At 46.3% G+C, this 17,642-nt stretch overlaps 2 protein-coding genes across 4 annotated transcripts in view; both read left to right on the forward strand.

Moving 5' to 3' along the window:
- The first annotated feature begins 182 nt into the window (after positions 1-182).
- Positions 183-3,901, forward strand: LOC149749673 (protocadherin gamma-B5). The gene has a single exon (XM_089909411.1). The coding sequence runs from the start codon at positions 1,412-1,414 to the stop codon at positions 3,830-3,832; it is 2,421 nt and encodes an 806-aa protein (XP_089765537.1). The 5' UTR covers positions 183-1,411; the 3' UTR covers positions 3,833-3,901.
- LOC111183016 (protocadherin gamma-C3) overlaps positions 3,900-17,642 on the forward strand; it is a 110,171-nt gene continuing 96,428 nt past the window's right edge. The window contains exon 1 of one of the 3 annotated variants that reach the window (XM_089909407.1): positions 3,900-8,358. In XM_089909407.1, coding sequence (XP_089765533.1) covers positions 5,935-8,358 — 2,424 coding nt within the window. In that variant the 5' untranslated portion in view covers positions 3,900-5,934. The other 2 variants (XM_089909409.1, XM_089909406.1) reach the window with 2 other exon arrangements.

Below are 17,642 nucleotides of genomic sequence, written 5' to 3' on the forward strand. Positions count from 1 at the left end.
TGAGAGTGGAAATCACAATGAATTATTCGTTAGTAATTAAAAGGACATTTCCCAGGGATTGTGCTATGTTCCTTCCAATTTTGCGTATACAATGGGTAGGAGTTAACTTCATATTTTCTGTAGTGTTTGGGTGTACAGTCACTTGAGGAGACAGCTATTTTGTTGACACTTTGCAAATTTAAAAAGTGTGTGGAAAGTTGCCCCAATACTCTTGCTCAAAGCATTCACTAATTGCAAAAATTTTTTAAACAAGTGGAGTAAAATAATTAGAACAGGTGTCACTACATTCAGTGAATTTATGTAAGTACATTTACCATGAGCTCAATTCCTCCAATTCTGAAGCCATTACTTTAGCATAACAGAAGTACATAGATAAGGAGCTAATGCATTCTATTAGAATATCCCTTTGTGACTTTGTATTGAAGGATAGACTAACATTTCAATACATTTTAAGGATGAATTTGTATGTGATATTGGGCATGACATAAGCCAGTTAATTTTGAGATATGAAGTAGGAGGTACAGTAAATAATATCCTGGCTACATCATAGGGACAGTTTTCTTGAATGAATACTTCTTGAGATAGAAGAGTAAAAAGAAATTATTTTGTAAAGAGAGTGTTGAGATGATCAGAAGGAGATGTTTGAGGATTGGTACAAAATTACACAATTTTACAAAATAGTTTTCAACAGTATTGATTTCTCTAATATATGTGATATGAAATAGCATTGAGTATGTAGAAATGTTGGGGATAAACATAGGAATCAGTGAAAGAAGCTTAAAATTTTTTTATATATCATAGCTAATAAACAGAAACGATTCGTGAAATTAGCAGACAATAAACTCTCTGAGGGCAAGACCTGTGTCTTATTCTTTGTTATATGGCCACTGACAAGGACAGTACTTAACACAAAGCAAAAGTTCAATGTATGTTTGTAGAATGGTGAAATAAATGGACCAATATATGTAAGTTTGTATACAGGCCCAACATGATATTTCTAATAATTTGGAAACAAAATAAAAGATACCTTAAGGAAGTCTTGATAATTTAAGGTATTAAATATATTAACATAAAAATATGGCATATTAAATTAGGCACACGGTTATAATTATTTTAGCTGTTTAAACTTAAGCAGCGGGGGCTGCAGTTTCCTAGTGCGGACTCTGGGCGCCGCTGTTGGCCAAAGTGGAGAGCTTTGGAGCTGCGCGACCTCCTCGCGCAGACGCAGCGCACTTTCCCATCTCAGACTCGCTAGCCTTTCCACCGCTTCCTCCTCTGGAGAAGAAGAAACCCTGCCTGACCCCCCCCACGCCGGAATAAAGCTGTTCGGAGCTCCGGACTACTGCGGCACAGAGATTATTTGTAATCCGGCGTCTCCAAGCCGGTGAGCAAGCTGAGGGGAGCAAGAGGGATGGGGAGCGGAGCTGGGGAGAGGGGCTGGGCTGAGAGGCGGCCAGTGCTCTTTCCGTTCCTGCTGTCTTTGTTCTGCCTGGCGCTCTCTGAGCAGATCCGCTACAGGATTCCCGAGGAGATGCCAGAGGGCTCGGTGGTGGGGAACCTCGCCAAGGACCTGAGACTCAGTGTCCACGAGTTACCGACTCGAAAACTGCGGGTCAGTTCGGAGAAGCCTTACTTCACTGTGAGCTCAGAGAGCGGGGAGTTACTTGTTAGCAGCAGGCTAGACCGGGAGCAGATATGCGGGAAGAAGCCGGCTTGTGCTCTAGAATTTGAGGCTGTTGCTGAAAATCCATTGAACTTTTATCACGTGAGTGTGGAGATCGAGGATGTTAATGACCACACACCAAAATTCATGCAAAATTCCTTTGAGCTACAAATAAGTGAGTCTACGCTGCCAGGCACGCGATTTATATTAGAAGTCGCGGAAGACGCAGATATTGGCTTGAACTCTCTGCAGACTTATAAACTCTCTCTTAGCCCTAGTTTCTCGTTGATAAATAAGGAGAAACAAGATGGTAGTAAATACCCGGAACTGGTATTGGAGAAACCCTTAGATCGGGAACAACAGGGTTATCATCGTTTAGTCTTGACGGCCTCAGACCGTGGAGATCCACCCTTAAATGGCACTACTGAGCTCCGGATCCAGGTCACTGATGCCAATGATAACCCCCCGGTATTTAGCCAGGACGTATATCGAGTCAGCCTTGGAGAAAACGTGCCCCCAGGCACCACTGTGTTGCAGGTGTCAGCCACCGACCAGGACGAGGGCGTCAACTCAGAAATCACTTATTCCTTCTACAGGACCGGGCAAGTCTTCGGTCTGAATTCAAAGAATGGGGAAATTACAACTCTAAACACACTGGATTTTGAAGAAATCAAGGAATATTCTATCGTGGTGGAAGGGAGGGATGGCGGAGGACTGGTTGCACAATGTACAGTTGAAATTAACATTCAAGATGAAAATGACAATAGGCCAGATGTTACGTTCCATTCCCTAGTCGAAATGATTCTGGAAAACGCAGTGCCGGGAACGCTAATTGCTTTGATCAAAATACATGACAGAGATTCCGGAGAGAATGGGGAGGTTAATTGCCGATTAGAGGGTGAAGTACCTTTTCAGATAATCTCTTCGTCCAAAAATTCATACAAGTTGGTAACAGACGGGACCCTGGACCGAGAACAGACACCGGAGTACAATGTCACCATCACAGCCACCGACAAGGGCAAGCCGCCCCTTTCCACCAGCACAAGTGTCACCTTGCATATTACTGACGTCAACGACAACGCTCCTGTTTTCCACCAGACCTCCTACGTGGTCCACGTGGCCGAGAACAACCCGCCTGGGGTCTCCATTGCCCAAGTTAGCGCTTCAGATCCAGACTTGGGGCCCAACGGCCACGTCTCCTATTCCATCGTGGCCAGCGACCTGGAGCCGCGCGCGCTGTCGTCCTACGTGTCCGTGAGCGCACAGAGCGGCGTGGTGTTCGCGCAGCGCGCCTTCGACCACGAGCAGCTGCGCGCCTTCGAGCTGACGCTGCAGGCCCGCGACCACGGCTCGCCCGCGCTCAGCGCCAACGTGAGCCTGCGCGTGCTGGTGGGCGACCGCAACGACAACGCGCCCAGGGTGCTGTACCCGGCGCTGGGGCCCGACGGCTCGGCGCTCTTCGACACGGTGCCGCGCGCCGCGCAGCCCGGCTACCTGGTCACCAAGGTGGTGGCGGTGGACGCCGACTCTGGACACAACGCCTGGCTGTCCTACCACGTGCTGCAGGCCAGCGAGCCCGGACTCTTCAGCGTGGGGCTGCGCACGGGCGAGGTGCGCACGGCGCGGGCCCTGGGCGACAGGGACGCGGCCCGCCAGCGCCTGCTGGTTGCTGTGCGCGATGGGGGACAGCCGGCCCTCTCGGCCACCGCCACGCTGCTCCTGGTTTTCGCGGACAGCCTGCAGGAGGCACTGCCGGACCTCAGTGACCACTCTGAGCCCACTGACCCCCAGGCTGAGCTGCAGTTTTACCTGGTGGTGGCCTTGGCCTTGATCTCGGTGCTCTTCCTCCTGGCAGTGATTCTGGCGGTCGCCCTACACCTTCGACGCTCCTCCAGCCCCGCTGCCTGGGGCTGCTTTCAGCCTGGTGTCTGTGTCAAGTCTGGCCCCGTGGTTCCCCCCAACTACAGTGAAGGAACTTTACCTTATTCCTACAATCTGTGCGTTGCCCATACTGGAAAGACAGAGTTTAACTTTCTAAAATGTAATGAGCAGTTGAGTTCAGGACAAGATATACTTTGTGGTGATTCGTCTGGGGCCTTATTTCCACTTTGTAATTCCAGTGAGTCAACTTCCCATCCTGAAACTCTAACAGCGGTGAGTTCCATTTAAGTGTCTACTCCTTTTCATCATCTTCACAATTTTCTTTATTCATATGAATATATATTATATTTTTAATCTTGTAGTTGTCTTAGGAATATTATAGCTCATCAGAAAGCTGTATATCCAATCATCATGGGGAATGGTGATTTGGGTAAGCATGTGACATAAAATAGAGTTATGTTACTCAGTTCGGAGTTACAAAGAAGAGAGAGTATGCTCTTTGCTTCGCCGCAAAAGTCTTTTGCCGATTTCTTATCTTTTCTCTAAGCTAATGAAATTTACCCATTGATTTTTCTCATTCTTTATTTAACATATTTTAACGTTTATTATATATAAGTAAACATCAAATTTAAAGTAGGCAATCAATTCATTCTTTAAAGCAAAAAGAGTACTACTGGGTGTCTTCTTTCACTGATTTCATTGGTACAGTTTCCACCCCTTTCTTATATTTATTCCTCATGTCTAGTTCCTTAAGTCTACCTATTTATGAGTCTTTGAAGTCCTTAAAATTTTAAGAAAAAATACTGTGTGATGTGTGTGTGTGTGTGTAGAGAACGACTCAGTAAATTCATCAGAAAGTCGAAGTCATTATCTAAGTTCCTTCAAGTTTTCTTGAGTACAAAATTCTCTTCTTCTTTATAGTTAACAGGAGATACTCGGTAAAAGAAAAGGAAATGTTGTTGCCTCCATAACGTGCTGTCATTCCCAACCTATATTTTTTGAAGAAGAAAGGGGGGAAGGTCACTGGATTTGTTTTATTACTTGGAGCCCTAAACATTAGTGACTGGAGGTTTTCTCATCCTTCTTCTAACTGTAGGAGGGAAGGAGAATTCTGAATTTTCCATTTTAAAGGCAAAACCTACTAATTTCAAGCACATACAAAGATGCCGTTACATAAGTATCAGTCTTTTTGCTAGGAACTGCTTCAGTAAATAGTTTCTCTACAAATTGCTGAAAGAAATTTCTTATTGTGGTACTTACTTTTTGTGGTAATAATTCATGCCACATCTTGTGTTCTTTTCCCCAAATTATTACATAAGTTTAGATGACCCTTATAATATGAGGCTTATAATTAAATTAAAATTGCATAATTTCTCGATGGAAGAATTGAAATGGAAACTTACTTTTCAATGTATGTTCATCTGAATCTTCCAGATGCCATAGGCTGTGCATGCACTATGAATTCACACAGAAAACTAAATATTAAAAAGATTGTGATAGCATAAAAGTTTAACAATCATAACTATGTAAAATTTTAAAACCCAATCCATTTAAAGTTTAGCAATATTAGGTGATAAAATCTAGTACCATTGCCTAATTAAATTTTTGTGAAGAAAATCTTAAGGAGACCTTACTCCAGGAATTTCACTATGAAAATGAATTAGGCTTATAAAATAGCTTCAAGGTGAATAATCCATATATTCATTCAATATGATTATGTACTATACATATATAAGCATACATATAAAATTAAGAAAAATATGAATGTATTTCCAAAGAGGATTGCACATTCTAATTACTTCACAAAATAATGACCTATAGAAAGTATTTGAAACATTATAAAAAAGGAAATTTGAATAATTTACATATCTAGAGAGAGAGAACAAAATTCTAGCAAAAATAAGAGTTAAGTTTGTTTGATACCAAAGTGACATTTAATAGAATTTCATTCCACTTCATTTCCAACTAAAATATCCACAAATGGTAATTGAATTTGAAATATGAACGCACTACACAATTAGAGAAATCTAAAATCATTATCGTTAGAGAGTAGTGTTTTCTTTTTCAGTCATCTGTAACAGAAGTACTGCGTATCTCAGTACTTGAGTGGGTGGGTGTAGTAACGGCTTAGGACTCTGAGCGCCGCTGTTCACCAACTCTAAGAAAAGCTCAGTCAGCGCTCCGTCTGGATATTAGGATCTGCAACTACACAAAGCCGCTCGGATCCCACAAACCGACTCCGGGGCTGCAACATAACTCAGCCTCTTAGCCTGAGGCACTACGGGTTTCTCCTGAGGGAAAAGATCGCCATAATCTGCAGGAGGAAAACAGAACCTAAGGAATCAGCGTTCACAGAAATTATTCTGAAAAAAATCTTTAGTGAAGCAACAATGGCCGCTCCAACGAATCGCCTGCACCACAGAAGACTGGTCCTGTTGTGCCTTTTCCTGGGGAGGCTGTGGGAGACCGGGGCTAGCCAGATCCGCTACTCGGTACCTGAAGAGACAGGAGAAGGCTATATCGTGGGGAATATCTCCAAGGACCTGGGGCTGGAGCTCCGCGAGCTGGCGGAGCGGGGAGTCCGCATCGTCTCCAGAGGTAGGACGCAGCTCTTTGCTCTGAACCCGCGAAGCGGCAGCTTGGTCACCGCGGGCAGGATAGACCGGGAGGAGCTCTGCGCTCAGAGCGCGCGGTGTCTGGTGAACTTTAAAGTCCTGGTTGAAGACAGGGTGCAGCTTCACGGAATAGAAATTGAAGTAACTGATATCAACGATAATAATCCGAAATTCCAGGTCGAAAATCTAGAAGTAAAAATTAACGAAATTGCTTTGCCCGGAACACGTTATCCACTCCCAGGGGCTGTTGACCCCGATGTGGGCTTGAATTCCCTGCAGAGCTATCAGCTCAGCCGCAATCACCACTTCTCCCTGGACGTGCAAACTGGAGACGACGGAACTATAAGCCCAGAACTGGTGCTGGAGAGCGCCCTGGACCGCGAGGAGGAGGCTGCTCACCGTCTGGTCCTCGTCGCCTCCGATGGAGGCGAACCGCGTCGCTCCAGCACAGTGCACATCCGAGTGACAGTGTTGGATACAAACGACAATGCCCCGGTTTTTGCTCAACCGATTTACCGAGTGAAAGTCCCAGAGAACGTGCCCCCGGGCACCCGGCTGCTTACTGTAAGCGCTAGCGACCCGGATGAGGGAACCAACGGAGAAGTGGCTTATAAATTCTGGAAAATTAGTGAAAAACAATCTCCGTTATTCCAGCTTAATGAAAATACTGGCGAAATATCAACAGCAAAGAGTTTAGATTATGAAGAATGTGCATTTTATGACATGGAAATACAGGCTGAAGATGGTGGGGCATTGAAGGATCGGACCAAAGTGCTCATTTCAGTGGAAGATGTCAATGATAATAGACCCGAAGTGACCATTACATCTTTATTTAGTCCAGTGAGGGAAGATGCTCCCCAAGGAACAGTAATCGTTCTTTTCAATGCACATGACCGAGACTCTGGGAAGAATGGCCAAGTTGTTTGCTCCATCAAGGAGACTCTACCTTTTCAATTAGAAAAGTCAGTAGAAGATTATTATAGATTGTTGACAGTCCGAAATCTTGACCGAGAAAAAACCTCTGAATATAACATCACAGTGACCGCAACAGACAGAGGAACACCATCCCTGTCCATGGAAATTCACATCCCCCTACACGTGGTCGACGTCAACGACAATCCACCCTCCTTTTCTCAAACCTCCTATTCAGTCTATCTCCCTGAGAACAACCTTAGGGGCACCTCCATCTTCTCGGTGACAGCCCACGACCCCGACAGCAATGAGAACGCTCGGGTTGTTTACTCCTTAGCCGAAGACACCATCCAAGGGACACCTCTCTCCTCCTATGTCTCCATCAACTCCAACACTGGTGTGCTATACGCACTGCGCTCCTTCGACTACGAGCAATTTCGCGATCTTCAAATGCAGGTGAGGGCAAGCGACAGCGGGGACCCACCTCTCAGCAGCAACGTGTCACTGAGCTTGTTTGTGCTGGACCAGAACGACAATATGCCAGAAATCCTCTACCCCATGCTTCCCACCGATGGCTCCACGGGTGTGGAGCTGGCACCCCGCTCTGCAGAGCCAGGCTACCTGGTGACCAAGGTGGTGGCTGTGGACAGAGACTCAGGTCAGAATGCCTGGCTGTCCTACCGCCTGCTCAAGGCCAGCGATCCAGGTCTCTTCACGGTGGGGCTGCACACGGGCGAGGTGCGCACAGCGAGGGCCCTGCTGGACAGAGACGCGCTCAAGCAGAGCCTGGTGGTGGCGGTCCAGGACCATGGCCAGCCCCCTCTCTCTGCCACCGTTTCGCTCACCGTGGCCGTGGCTGACAGCATCCCCGACGTCCTCGCTGAACTAGGCAGCCTTGAGTCTCCCGCCAGCCCTGACGACTCAGGCCTCACTCTCTACCTGGTGGTGGCGGTGGCCGCGGTCTCCTGTGTCTTCCTCGCCTTTGTCATTGTGCTGCTGGCGCTCAGGCTGAGGCGCTGGCACACGTCGCATCTGCTCCAGGCTTCAGGAGGCGGGTTAGCGGGTGTGCCTACGTCTCACTTTGTGGGCTTAGACGGGGTGCGGGCTTTCCTGCAGACCTATTCCCACGAGGTCTCGCTCACAGCGGACTCGAGGAGGAGTCACGTGATCTTCCCGCAGCCCAACTACGCGGACACACTCATCAGCCAGGAGAGCTGTGAGAAAAGCGAGCCTTTGTGCACTTCAGATGATTCCAGGATTCCTATAGAAGACACCCCTTTGGTTCCAGTGAGTTCAATTTTTCCTTTACTTTAAAAAAATTGGTTTTCTATTTAAGTGTTTGCACTTTAGGATAAGTTGATATTAACATATTTCTCACCATACGTTTAAATTTTCACTGGGCCTAATTTTTGCTCTAACATATATAGGAGGCATTTATTGGTTACATCGTTGTTATAATTTTTGCTTTCTCATAATGATTAACCTAAGGTCAGTGGAAACTTTCCTCTTGGGACTGCTCTCATTATCAGGCATTGGGCATGGCTCTTTGGGTGAGGTTGCTTCAGTGGTTACCACGGTTCACTACTAATTCTTTTTTTTTTTTTTTTTTTTCACTACTAATTCTTAGGACTGGTTTCCATTCCTGAAATGTGTTACTATTGTTACCTCCAATGGCCCCATTGTGAAATTCTTACTCTAAAAACATTTCTGCAGCCGATGCTATTTTTGTAAGGGTAAATTAATAAGAAATGCATTCTTCTTATAAAAACAACTGAAAGCCCAGACTCAGTACTTCTTTACTGTTTCTGTGACAGGACAACACCCCTTAGAGGTGACGTGTTTCCGTTCACATGTTTGTAGAGGTTGTTTGCATTTAAAGATCATTTCGGAGGATAATTTAAACTTCAAATATCATCCATTTCCAAATCCTAGAAAAGGATGCTTTATTCTTTTAATAGTGAAAAATTTTAACATCATTTATTCTCATCCTCAGAGCTGTTGATTTCCTAACACTATAATATCATATTATTAATAATTTGAAACCTCCTATAGTTTATGCTTGCTGAAGAGGGGTTTCTTAGACTGGACGCTGTGAGAAGACAAAACATAGGAAATAAAAATTATTCTTCAACTGTTTTTTATGGCTCAATCCTCCAACTTTTGAGGCTAGAAATAAATCTGGTTATGGGAGATGGTTTAGGAAAATATTCTCAGGAACTGCTATGGAGATTCTAAGAATATTTTACTGGCTTTTAGACATAAGAAAAAGAATAATGTATTATGTAATGTGATTTTTTTTTTTTTTTCGGTACGCGGGCCTCTCACTACTGTGGCCTCTCCCGTTGCGGAGCACAGGCTCCGGACGCGCAGGCTCAGCGGCCATGGCTCACGGGCGCAGCCGCTCCGCGGCATGTGGGATCTTCCCGGACCGGGGCACGAACCCGCGTCCCCTGCATAGGCAGGCGGACTCTCAACCACTGCGCCACCAGGGAAGCCCTGTAATGTGATTTTAACACAATGTTATTTCAAGTAATAAATGGCATTGTAGGGGACTTTGAAAATAAGCTTTGAAATTGACTCAAAGTTCTATTCTGAACATGCTGAATATGAGGGCTAACATGTCTGGAAATGCATTATGACATACAGACATTATAATTATTTCAAATACTCTTTATTCCTAAGCTAGTAGGAAAAAAGTAAAGCATCCTTCAGGGTCATATTTTTAACCATGCAGTAGGAAAACTGTCACTTAAGGTTTCTGTCTTGGGGAGTAACCTTTAGTACTTAGTATACATAAATATTAAAATATGGTTAATTTGGAAAAATGTAATAACAGATCTTGACGAAGGCTTGTATGTCATGGTAGGTAACTACTAGTCTCTGCCATAAAAATGTCACTTGCCTTTAAAAACAGAACACAAGGCTCTTTGGATCAATGACTGGGCAGACTGGAAAATGCTGTTCCAGTTTTCTTAAATGAGGCAGGACTTTTGCAACGGTAACAGATTATATAATAGGCTTAAGGATAAAATTCTTCCTCGTCTTCGTGTCTTGTCTTTAAAGAAGAGTTATTAAAATATCTTGGATTTGCTTCAATATAATAAGGGAATGAAATAAAGAGTAAACAAAGATGACCTTGTGTTGATCATAGTTGTAGTTGGGTGATGGGTATATGAAGGTTCAATAATAATGCTCCCTACTTTTGTATAAGTTTGAAATTTTACACAATAAATTTCTTGAAAAACTAAGTATGCAGACATCTGCCGTATACGCTGTTAAAACTGGAATTTGGGGCAATTACATAACTATACATATACATAATTACATAACTATATATATGTATATGTGTGTGTATATACATACACATTCTGGAGAGAAATTGTATTCAAGACGAAAATGTCAGACTGCGGTTTCACATGAGGCCTCAGGGCGCCGCTGTCGGCCAGTGCAGGGCAAGCGCTGACGCTCGGGATTCCTCAGCCTCCAGTCTGGGATTTCCTGCGCAGCCACCAACACAGAGAGAGGGAAACCTGCTCACGCACTCAGGCTCCTGGCCGGGCAGGCTCTGCCCAGCACAAACGGATTCCCAGCTCCGCCTGTCCTGGGCCGAAAGCTCTTCCAGTGACGCCGTGGATTGCATTTTCTTTGGCTTTCCGGAAAGACTGGGACCCAGCGAGAACTAGAGCGCGCGATGGGAGGGAGCTGTACGCAGAGACGTCCAGCCGGCCGGCGGCAGGTACTGTTTCCCTTCCTGCTGCCTTTGTTCTACCCCGCGCTCTGCGAGCAGATCCGCTACTCCATTCCCGAGGAGCTGGCCAAGGGCTCTGTGGTAGGGAATCTCGCCAAGGATCTAGGGCTCAGTGTCCTGGATGTGTCGGCTCGAAAGCTGCGAGTTAGCGCGGAGAAGCTGCTTTTCAACGTAGACGCGGAGAGTGGGGACTTACTTGTGAAGGACCGAATAGACCGTGAGCAGATATGTAAAGAGAGAAGAAGATGTGAATTGCAGTTGGAGGCCGTGGTGGAAAATCCTTTAAATATTTTTCATGTCATTGTGGTTGTTGAGGATATTAATGACCATGCTCCTCAATTCGATAAAAAGGAAATACATTTAGAAATCTTTGAATCTGTATCTTCAGGTACACGAATATCCCTTGACCCTGCCACTGACCCTGATATAAACACGAACTCAGTTAAAGATTATCAGATAAGTCCTAACCCTTATTTCTCATTAATGGTTCGAGTTAATTCCGATGGTAGCAAGTACCCAGAGTTATCTTTGGAGAAACCCCTAGACCGGGAAAAGCAGCGGTCCCATAGCTTGATATTGACTGCCTTGGATGGAGGGGGCCCGCCACGAAGTGCCACCGCTCAGATAGAAATCTCTGTCAAGGACACCAATGATAATCCCCCGGTGTTCAGCAAAGACGAATATAGAATCAGCATTAGTGAAAATCTACCCCCTGGGTCCTCCGTGTTGCTGGTGACAGCCACTGACCAGGATGAGGGGGCCCATGCTGAAATACACTACTACTTCAGGAGCACTGCTCAGAGTACAAGGCACATGTTCTCACTGGATGAGAAAACAGGCATGATTAAGAATAACCAGTCACTGGATTTTGAGGATATAGAAAGATACACCATGGAAGTGGAAGCAAAGGACGGAGGTGGTCTCTCTACCCAATGTAAAGTAATCATAGATATCCTAGATGAAAACGACAACAGTCCAGAAATAATCATCACTTCTCTCTCTGATGAGATTTTGGAGGGTTCTCTTCCAGGAATGGTTGTTGCCCTGTTCAAAACACGGGACCGGGATTCCGGAGGAAATGGAGAAGTCACCTGTCATATAGGAAGAGATGTTCCTTTCAAGATTTATTCTTCTTCTAATAATTACTACAAGCTGGTGACAGATGGGGCCCTAGACCGAGAGCAGACTCTGGAATACAGCGTCACCATCACAGCCACTGACAGGGGAAAGCCCCCCCTCTCCAGCAGCACTACCATCACTCTGCACATCACGGACATCAACGACAACGCTCCAGTTTTCCACCAAGCCTTCTACGTGGTCCACGTGGCAGAAAACAACCCACCCGGCACCTCCATCGCCCAAGTTAGCGCTTCAGATCCAGACTTGGGGCCCAACGGCCACATCTCCTACTCCATCCTGGCCAGCGACCTGGAGCCGCGCGCGCTGTCGTCCTACGTGTCCGTGAGCGCACAGAGCGGCGTGGTGTTCGCGCAGCGCGCCTTCGACCATGAGCAGTTGCGTGCCTTCGAGCTGACGCTGCAGGCCCGCGACCACGGCTCGCCCGCGCTCAGCGCCAACGTGAGCCTGCGCGTGCTGGTGGGCGACCGCAACGACAACGCGCCCAGGGTGCTGTACCCGGCGCCGGGGCCCGACGGCTCGGCACTCTTCGACACGGTGCCGCGCGCCGCGCAGCCCGGCTACCTGGTCACCAAGGTGGTGGCGGTGGACGCCGACTCTGGACACAACGCCTGGCTGTCCTACCACGTGCTGCAGGCCAGCGAGCCCGGACTTTTCAGCGTGGGGCTGCGCACGGGCGAGGTGCGCACGGCGCGGGCCCTGGGCGACAGGGACGCGGCCCGCCAGCGCCTGCTGGTTGCTGTGCGCGACGGGGGACAGCCGGCCCTCTCGGCCACCGCCACGCTGCTCCTGGTTTTCGCGGACAGCCTGCAGGAGGCGCTGCCGGACCTCAGTGACCACTCTGAGCCCACTGACCCACAGGCTGAGCTGCAGTTTTACCTGGTGGTGGCCTTGGCCTTGATCTCGGTGCTCTTCCTCCTGGCAGTGATTCTGGCGGTCGCCCTACACCTTCGACGCTCCTCCAGCCCCGCTGCCTGGGGCTGCTTTCAGCCTGGTGCCTGTGTCAAGTCTGGCCCCGTGGTTCCCCCCAACTACAGTGAAGGAACTTTACCTTATTCCTACAATCTGTGCGTTGCCCATACTGGAAAGACAGAGTTTAATTTCCTAAGATGTAGTGATCCTTTGCATTCCACTCAAGACATAGTTTGTGGTGATTCTCCTGGGGCCTTAATTCCACTTCAGAGTGGGAATGATTTGACTTCACATCCTGAGACCCTAACACCGGTGAGTTTCATTTTTTTTGTCTTCTGTAACATTCTACTAGTTTTTTCATATTTGGGGCATACTCTTTCACTCTTACATCTAGAGTCATATTTAGAAAATACATAGCTAATCACTGTCTTGTCTTCTCAATGTTCAGTTTTTGCTGAGTACATTTTCAAGACTTTTGTGGTTCATAAATTGCTCTATAATTCAGAAAGAATGTCACTAAATTGGAGATATCTTGTCAAGCTTAGATTAGCAAAACAGAGGCTGTGGTCTTGGCTTCTTACCAAATAAATAAATTTAAATGAATAAATAATAACCTATTCACATCTGCTGAGATTTAAGTTGAAATTTCCATACCCTATTTATGTCTTTTTTAAAGTTTAATAATATTAGCTACTCATTAAATATCCCAGCAGGTGCTCATTTCAAAGAAACATGTAGTGCAAATGATCTTGTATGTGCATTTGGGTATCTTCATTTATTTTAACAATTTTTAAAACTGTAAGCCCTTGAGGGGGCATGGTGAGCGGATCCATGAATTCCTGAAATTGCATGTAAAGTTACAGATGTATGCATTTTTCTTGGTAGAGGAGTCAACACTTTGATTCCATTGCCAGGTTTCCTATGGGCCCAAAATCTTAATACTAACTACCCTAGAGGAATTTTTCTCTTCAAGTTTTGGTCCTTCTGGCTTTCCTTTTACTTTTCTTGGTGCTCAAATTGTACTCTTTCCCAACCCTTTTTTCTCTACATTGCAAGATAAGGAATTTTCAAGAAAGCCAATGAAATGCTATTGTGTTCTGTGCTCAGTCTCTGTCTCTGTCTGATATACAATCTTTGAAGACAAAAGGTAAAATCTTTGAAGAGTTCTATACTTGGGGGCATAGGGACATAAACGTTTCTGAACAACCTGTTCTCTCCGCATGAAAGAAGTCCACCTCCAAACTCCTCATCTTTGAGGAAAGAACTACTACTGGGTTGGTGGGGATGTACAACTGAAGATGTGTACGCCACTTTATTTTGGGCTTCCATACAACATGCAAAGAAGAGATTATTTATATAGGCATCAACGCCCTGGTGAAAACAGGTCATTTGACATAAATACGTATTTTCCACAAACCTACATCACTATTTCTAACTCCGTTTTTAAAAATTGTAGCACTTGTATTTCTCTTCCCACTGCAATACAGACATGTTCCTTTTAGTTTGTGATTACCAGCTCAACTCATTTAAATAGGTCAAGTTAACTTCTAATAATATTTGCCTGTAATAAAAAAATATATTTTTCAAAAAATTCATTGAGGCTCAGTAAAACTATTTTAGAAAAACTTGAAAACTTTTTACACAATCTTAATGCTAAACATAATTAGTTAGTTGATTCATCAATCTAAAATTTAAAAATTCTAAGTGAAATTTTAAGGGGTATATCTCATAGTCTCTGTATAAGTGTCTACTAAACACAGCTGGACCATTTAAATCAGAATTTCAAATAAAATTGTAAGAATTTTCTGAATATAGCTAGAAGCTCATAGGAAAGAAAGTAAGCATTACTTACCTTTTAAAGTGGATATATTTCTATTGGAAAAATTAGTGTTGCAAATATATATTCAATCAACTATTATCATTTAATACTTTGAGGTACTTTTATTCCACCGAGTAAGAAAACTACAAATAGTAGTTGATTTAAGGATGTCAGTTGAGGAACCAAAGAAGTAATGTAAAATAAAATAAAATATACAACAAAAAATAGAGTAGCGTTTGTTTTCTATTGCATACACAGTGGGTGCAGTAACTTCTGAGGACTCTGAGCGCCGCTGTTCACCCATTAGGAGAGAACCGCAGCCAGCGCTCAATCCGGATTCTCAGGACTCCCAACTACACAAAGCTCCACGGTTCCTGCATACAGGCTCCAGGGATGCAGCGAAACTCACTCCAGAATTTAAGGTGCGCAGGCTGCAGAGACTCCCTGCTGCCAGAGAAAGAAAAAGGACCCAGCCAAAACACACAGCGTGCCCAGTGAGGACTTAGCGAGAATTCCGTCACCAGACAACAATGGCCGCTCAAAGGAATAGCTCCGACCGCAGCGCGCTGGTCCAGCTCTGCCTTTTCCTCTGTATGCCGTGGCAGGCCGAAGCTCGGCAGATCCGCTACTCCGTTCCCGAGGAGTTAGAGAAAGGCTCTTTTGTGGGCAGCATCTCCAAAGACCTGGAGCTGGAGCCCCGGGAGCTGGCGGAGCGCGGAGTCCGCATCGTCTCCAGAGGTAGGACGCAGCTCTTTGCTCTGAATCCGCGAAGCGGCAGCTTGGTCACCGCGGGCAGGATAGACCGGGAGGAGCTCTGCGCTCAGAGCGCGCGGTGTCTGGTGAGTTTTAATATTCTTGTGGAAGATAGGGTGAAACTTTTCGGAGTAGAAATAGAAGTAACTGATATCAACGATAATGCACCAAAATTCCAAGCAGAAAATCTAGATGTAAAAATTAATGAAAACGTCGCTCCAGGAACGCGTTTTCCTCTCCCGGAAGCTGTTGATCCGGATGTGGGCGTGAACTCCCTACAGAGCTACCAGCTCAGCTCCAATAAGCACTTCTCCCTAGCAGTTCAAAGCCGTGTCAATGGCGTTAAGTACCCAGAGCTTGTGCTAGAGCACGCCCTGGATCGCGAGGAAGAGGCAATGCACCATCTGGTCCTAACTGCCGTCGACGGGGGTGACCCTCTCCGATCTGGCACTGTCCTCATCAGTGTGACTGTTTTCGATGCAAATGACAATGCTCCGGTCTTCAGTTTGTCCGAATACCGAGTGAGTGTTCCCGAGAGCTTGCCTGTGGGCGCACAGCTGTTGACAGTCACCGCCACTGACAGGGATGAAGGTGCCAATGGAGAAGTGACATATTCATTCCGAAAATTACCTGACACACAACTGTTGAAATTCCAACTAAACAAAAATACGGGGGAAATAAAACTATCAGAAAATCTAGATTATGAAGAAACAGGTTTCTATGAAATAGAAATACAAGCTGAAGATGGAGGGGCATATCTTGCAACTTCTAAAGTGTTGATTACAGTAGAAGATGTAAATGACAACAGTCCAGAGGTGACGATCACATCTCTGTTTAGTCCCCTGATGGAAGATTCACCTCTGGGGACTGTTATAGCTCTTTTAAACGTGCATGATCTGGACTCCGGGCAGAATGGGCAGGTCACCTGTTCTATATTGGGGAATCTACCGTTTAAGTTAGAAAAATCCATTGACAGTTATTATAGATTGGTGACACACAAAGTCCTTGACAGGGAACAGGTATCTTCTTACAATATCACAGTAAGAGCCACAGATGGAGGAAGTCCACCCCTATCCACGGAAATTCACTTCACCCTGCAAGTGGCAGATATCAATGACAACCCACCCACCTTCTCTCACATCTCCTACTTTACCTATATCCCAGAGAACAACCCCAGAGGTGCCTCTATCTTCTCAATGACTGCACTGGACCCAGACAGTGAAGAAAATGCTCGGGTTATTTACTCCCTGGCTGAAGACACTATCCAAGGGGCACCTCTATCCTCCTACGTCTCCATCAATTCTGACACAGGAGTACTGTATGCACTGCGATCCTTCGACTTTGAGCAGTTTCATGACCTGCAGATGCAGGTGACAGCCACTGACAGTGGGGACCCACCGCTCAGCAGCAACGTGTTACTGAACATATTCGTGCTGGACCAGAATGACAATGCGCCTGAAATCCTGTACCCCACTCTCCCCACCGATGGTTCCACTGGCGTGGAGCTGGCACCCCGCTCTGCAGAGCCTGGCTACCTGGTGACCAAGGTGGTGGCTGTGGACAGAGACTCAGGTCAGAATGCCTGGCTGTCCTACCGCCTGCTCAAGGCCAGCGATCCGGGACTCTTCGCGGTGGGGCTGCACACGGGCGAGGTGCGCACAGCGAGGGCCCTGCTGGACAGAGACGCGCTCAAGCAGAGCCTGGTGGTGGCGGTCCAGGACCACGGCCAGCCCCCTCTCTCTGCCACCGTCACGCTCACCGTAGCTGTGGCTGATAGCATCCCGGATGTCCTGGCTGATCTGGGCAGCTTGGAGGTCCCGCACGCCTCTGATGCTTCAGGCCTCACGTTGTATCTGGTGGTGGCGGTGGCCGCGGTTTCCTGTGTCTTCCTCACCTTTGTCATTGTGCTGCTGGCGCTCAAGCTGAGGCGCTGGCACACGTCGCGTGTGCTCCGGGCTTCTGGAGGCGGATTGGCAGGCTTACCAGCCTCTCACTTTGTGGGCGTGGACGGGGTGCGGACTTTCCTGCAGACTTATTCCCACGAGGTCTCGCTCACCTCGGACTCGCGGAAGAGTCACGTGATCTTCCCGCAGCCCAGTTATGCAGACGCGCTCATCAGCCAGGAGAGCTGTGAGAAAAAGGATCCTCAGTCTTTGTTAGATGATTCGAAGTTTCCTATAGAAGATACCCCTTTGGTGCCAG

This window comes from Delphinapterus leucas, chromosome 3 (assembly GCF_059928025.1).
Source record: "Delphinapterus leucas isolate spDelLeu-1000000601 "Yukka" chromosome 3, BTC_Dleu_Yukka2, whole genome shotgun sequence".
Taxonomy (NCBI): domain Eukaryota; kingdom Metazoa; phylum Chordata; class Mammalia; order Artiodactyla; family Monodontidae; genus Delphinapterus; species Delphinapterus leucas.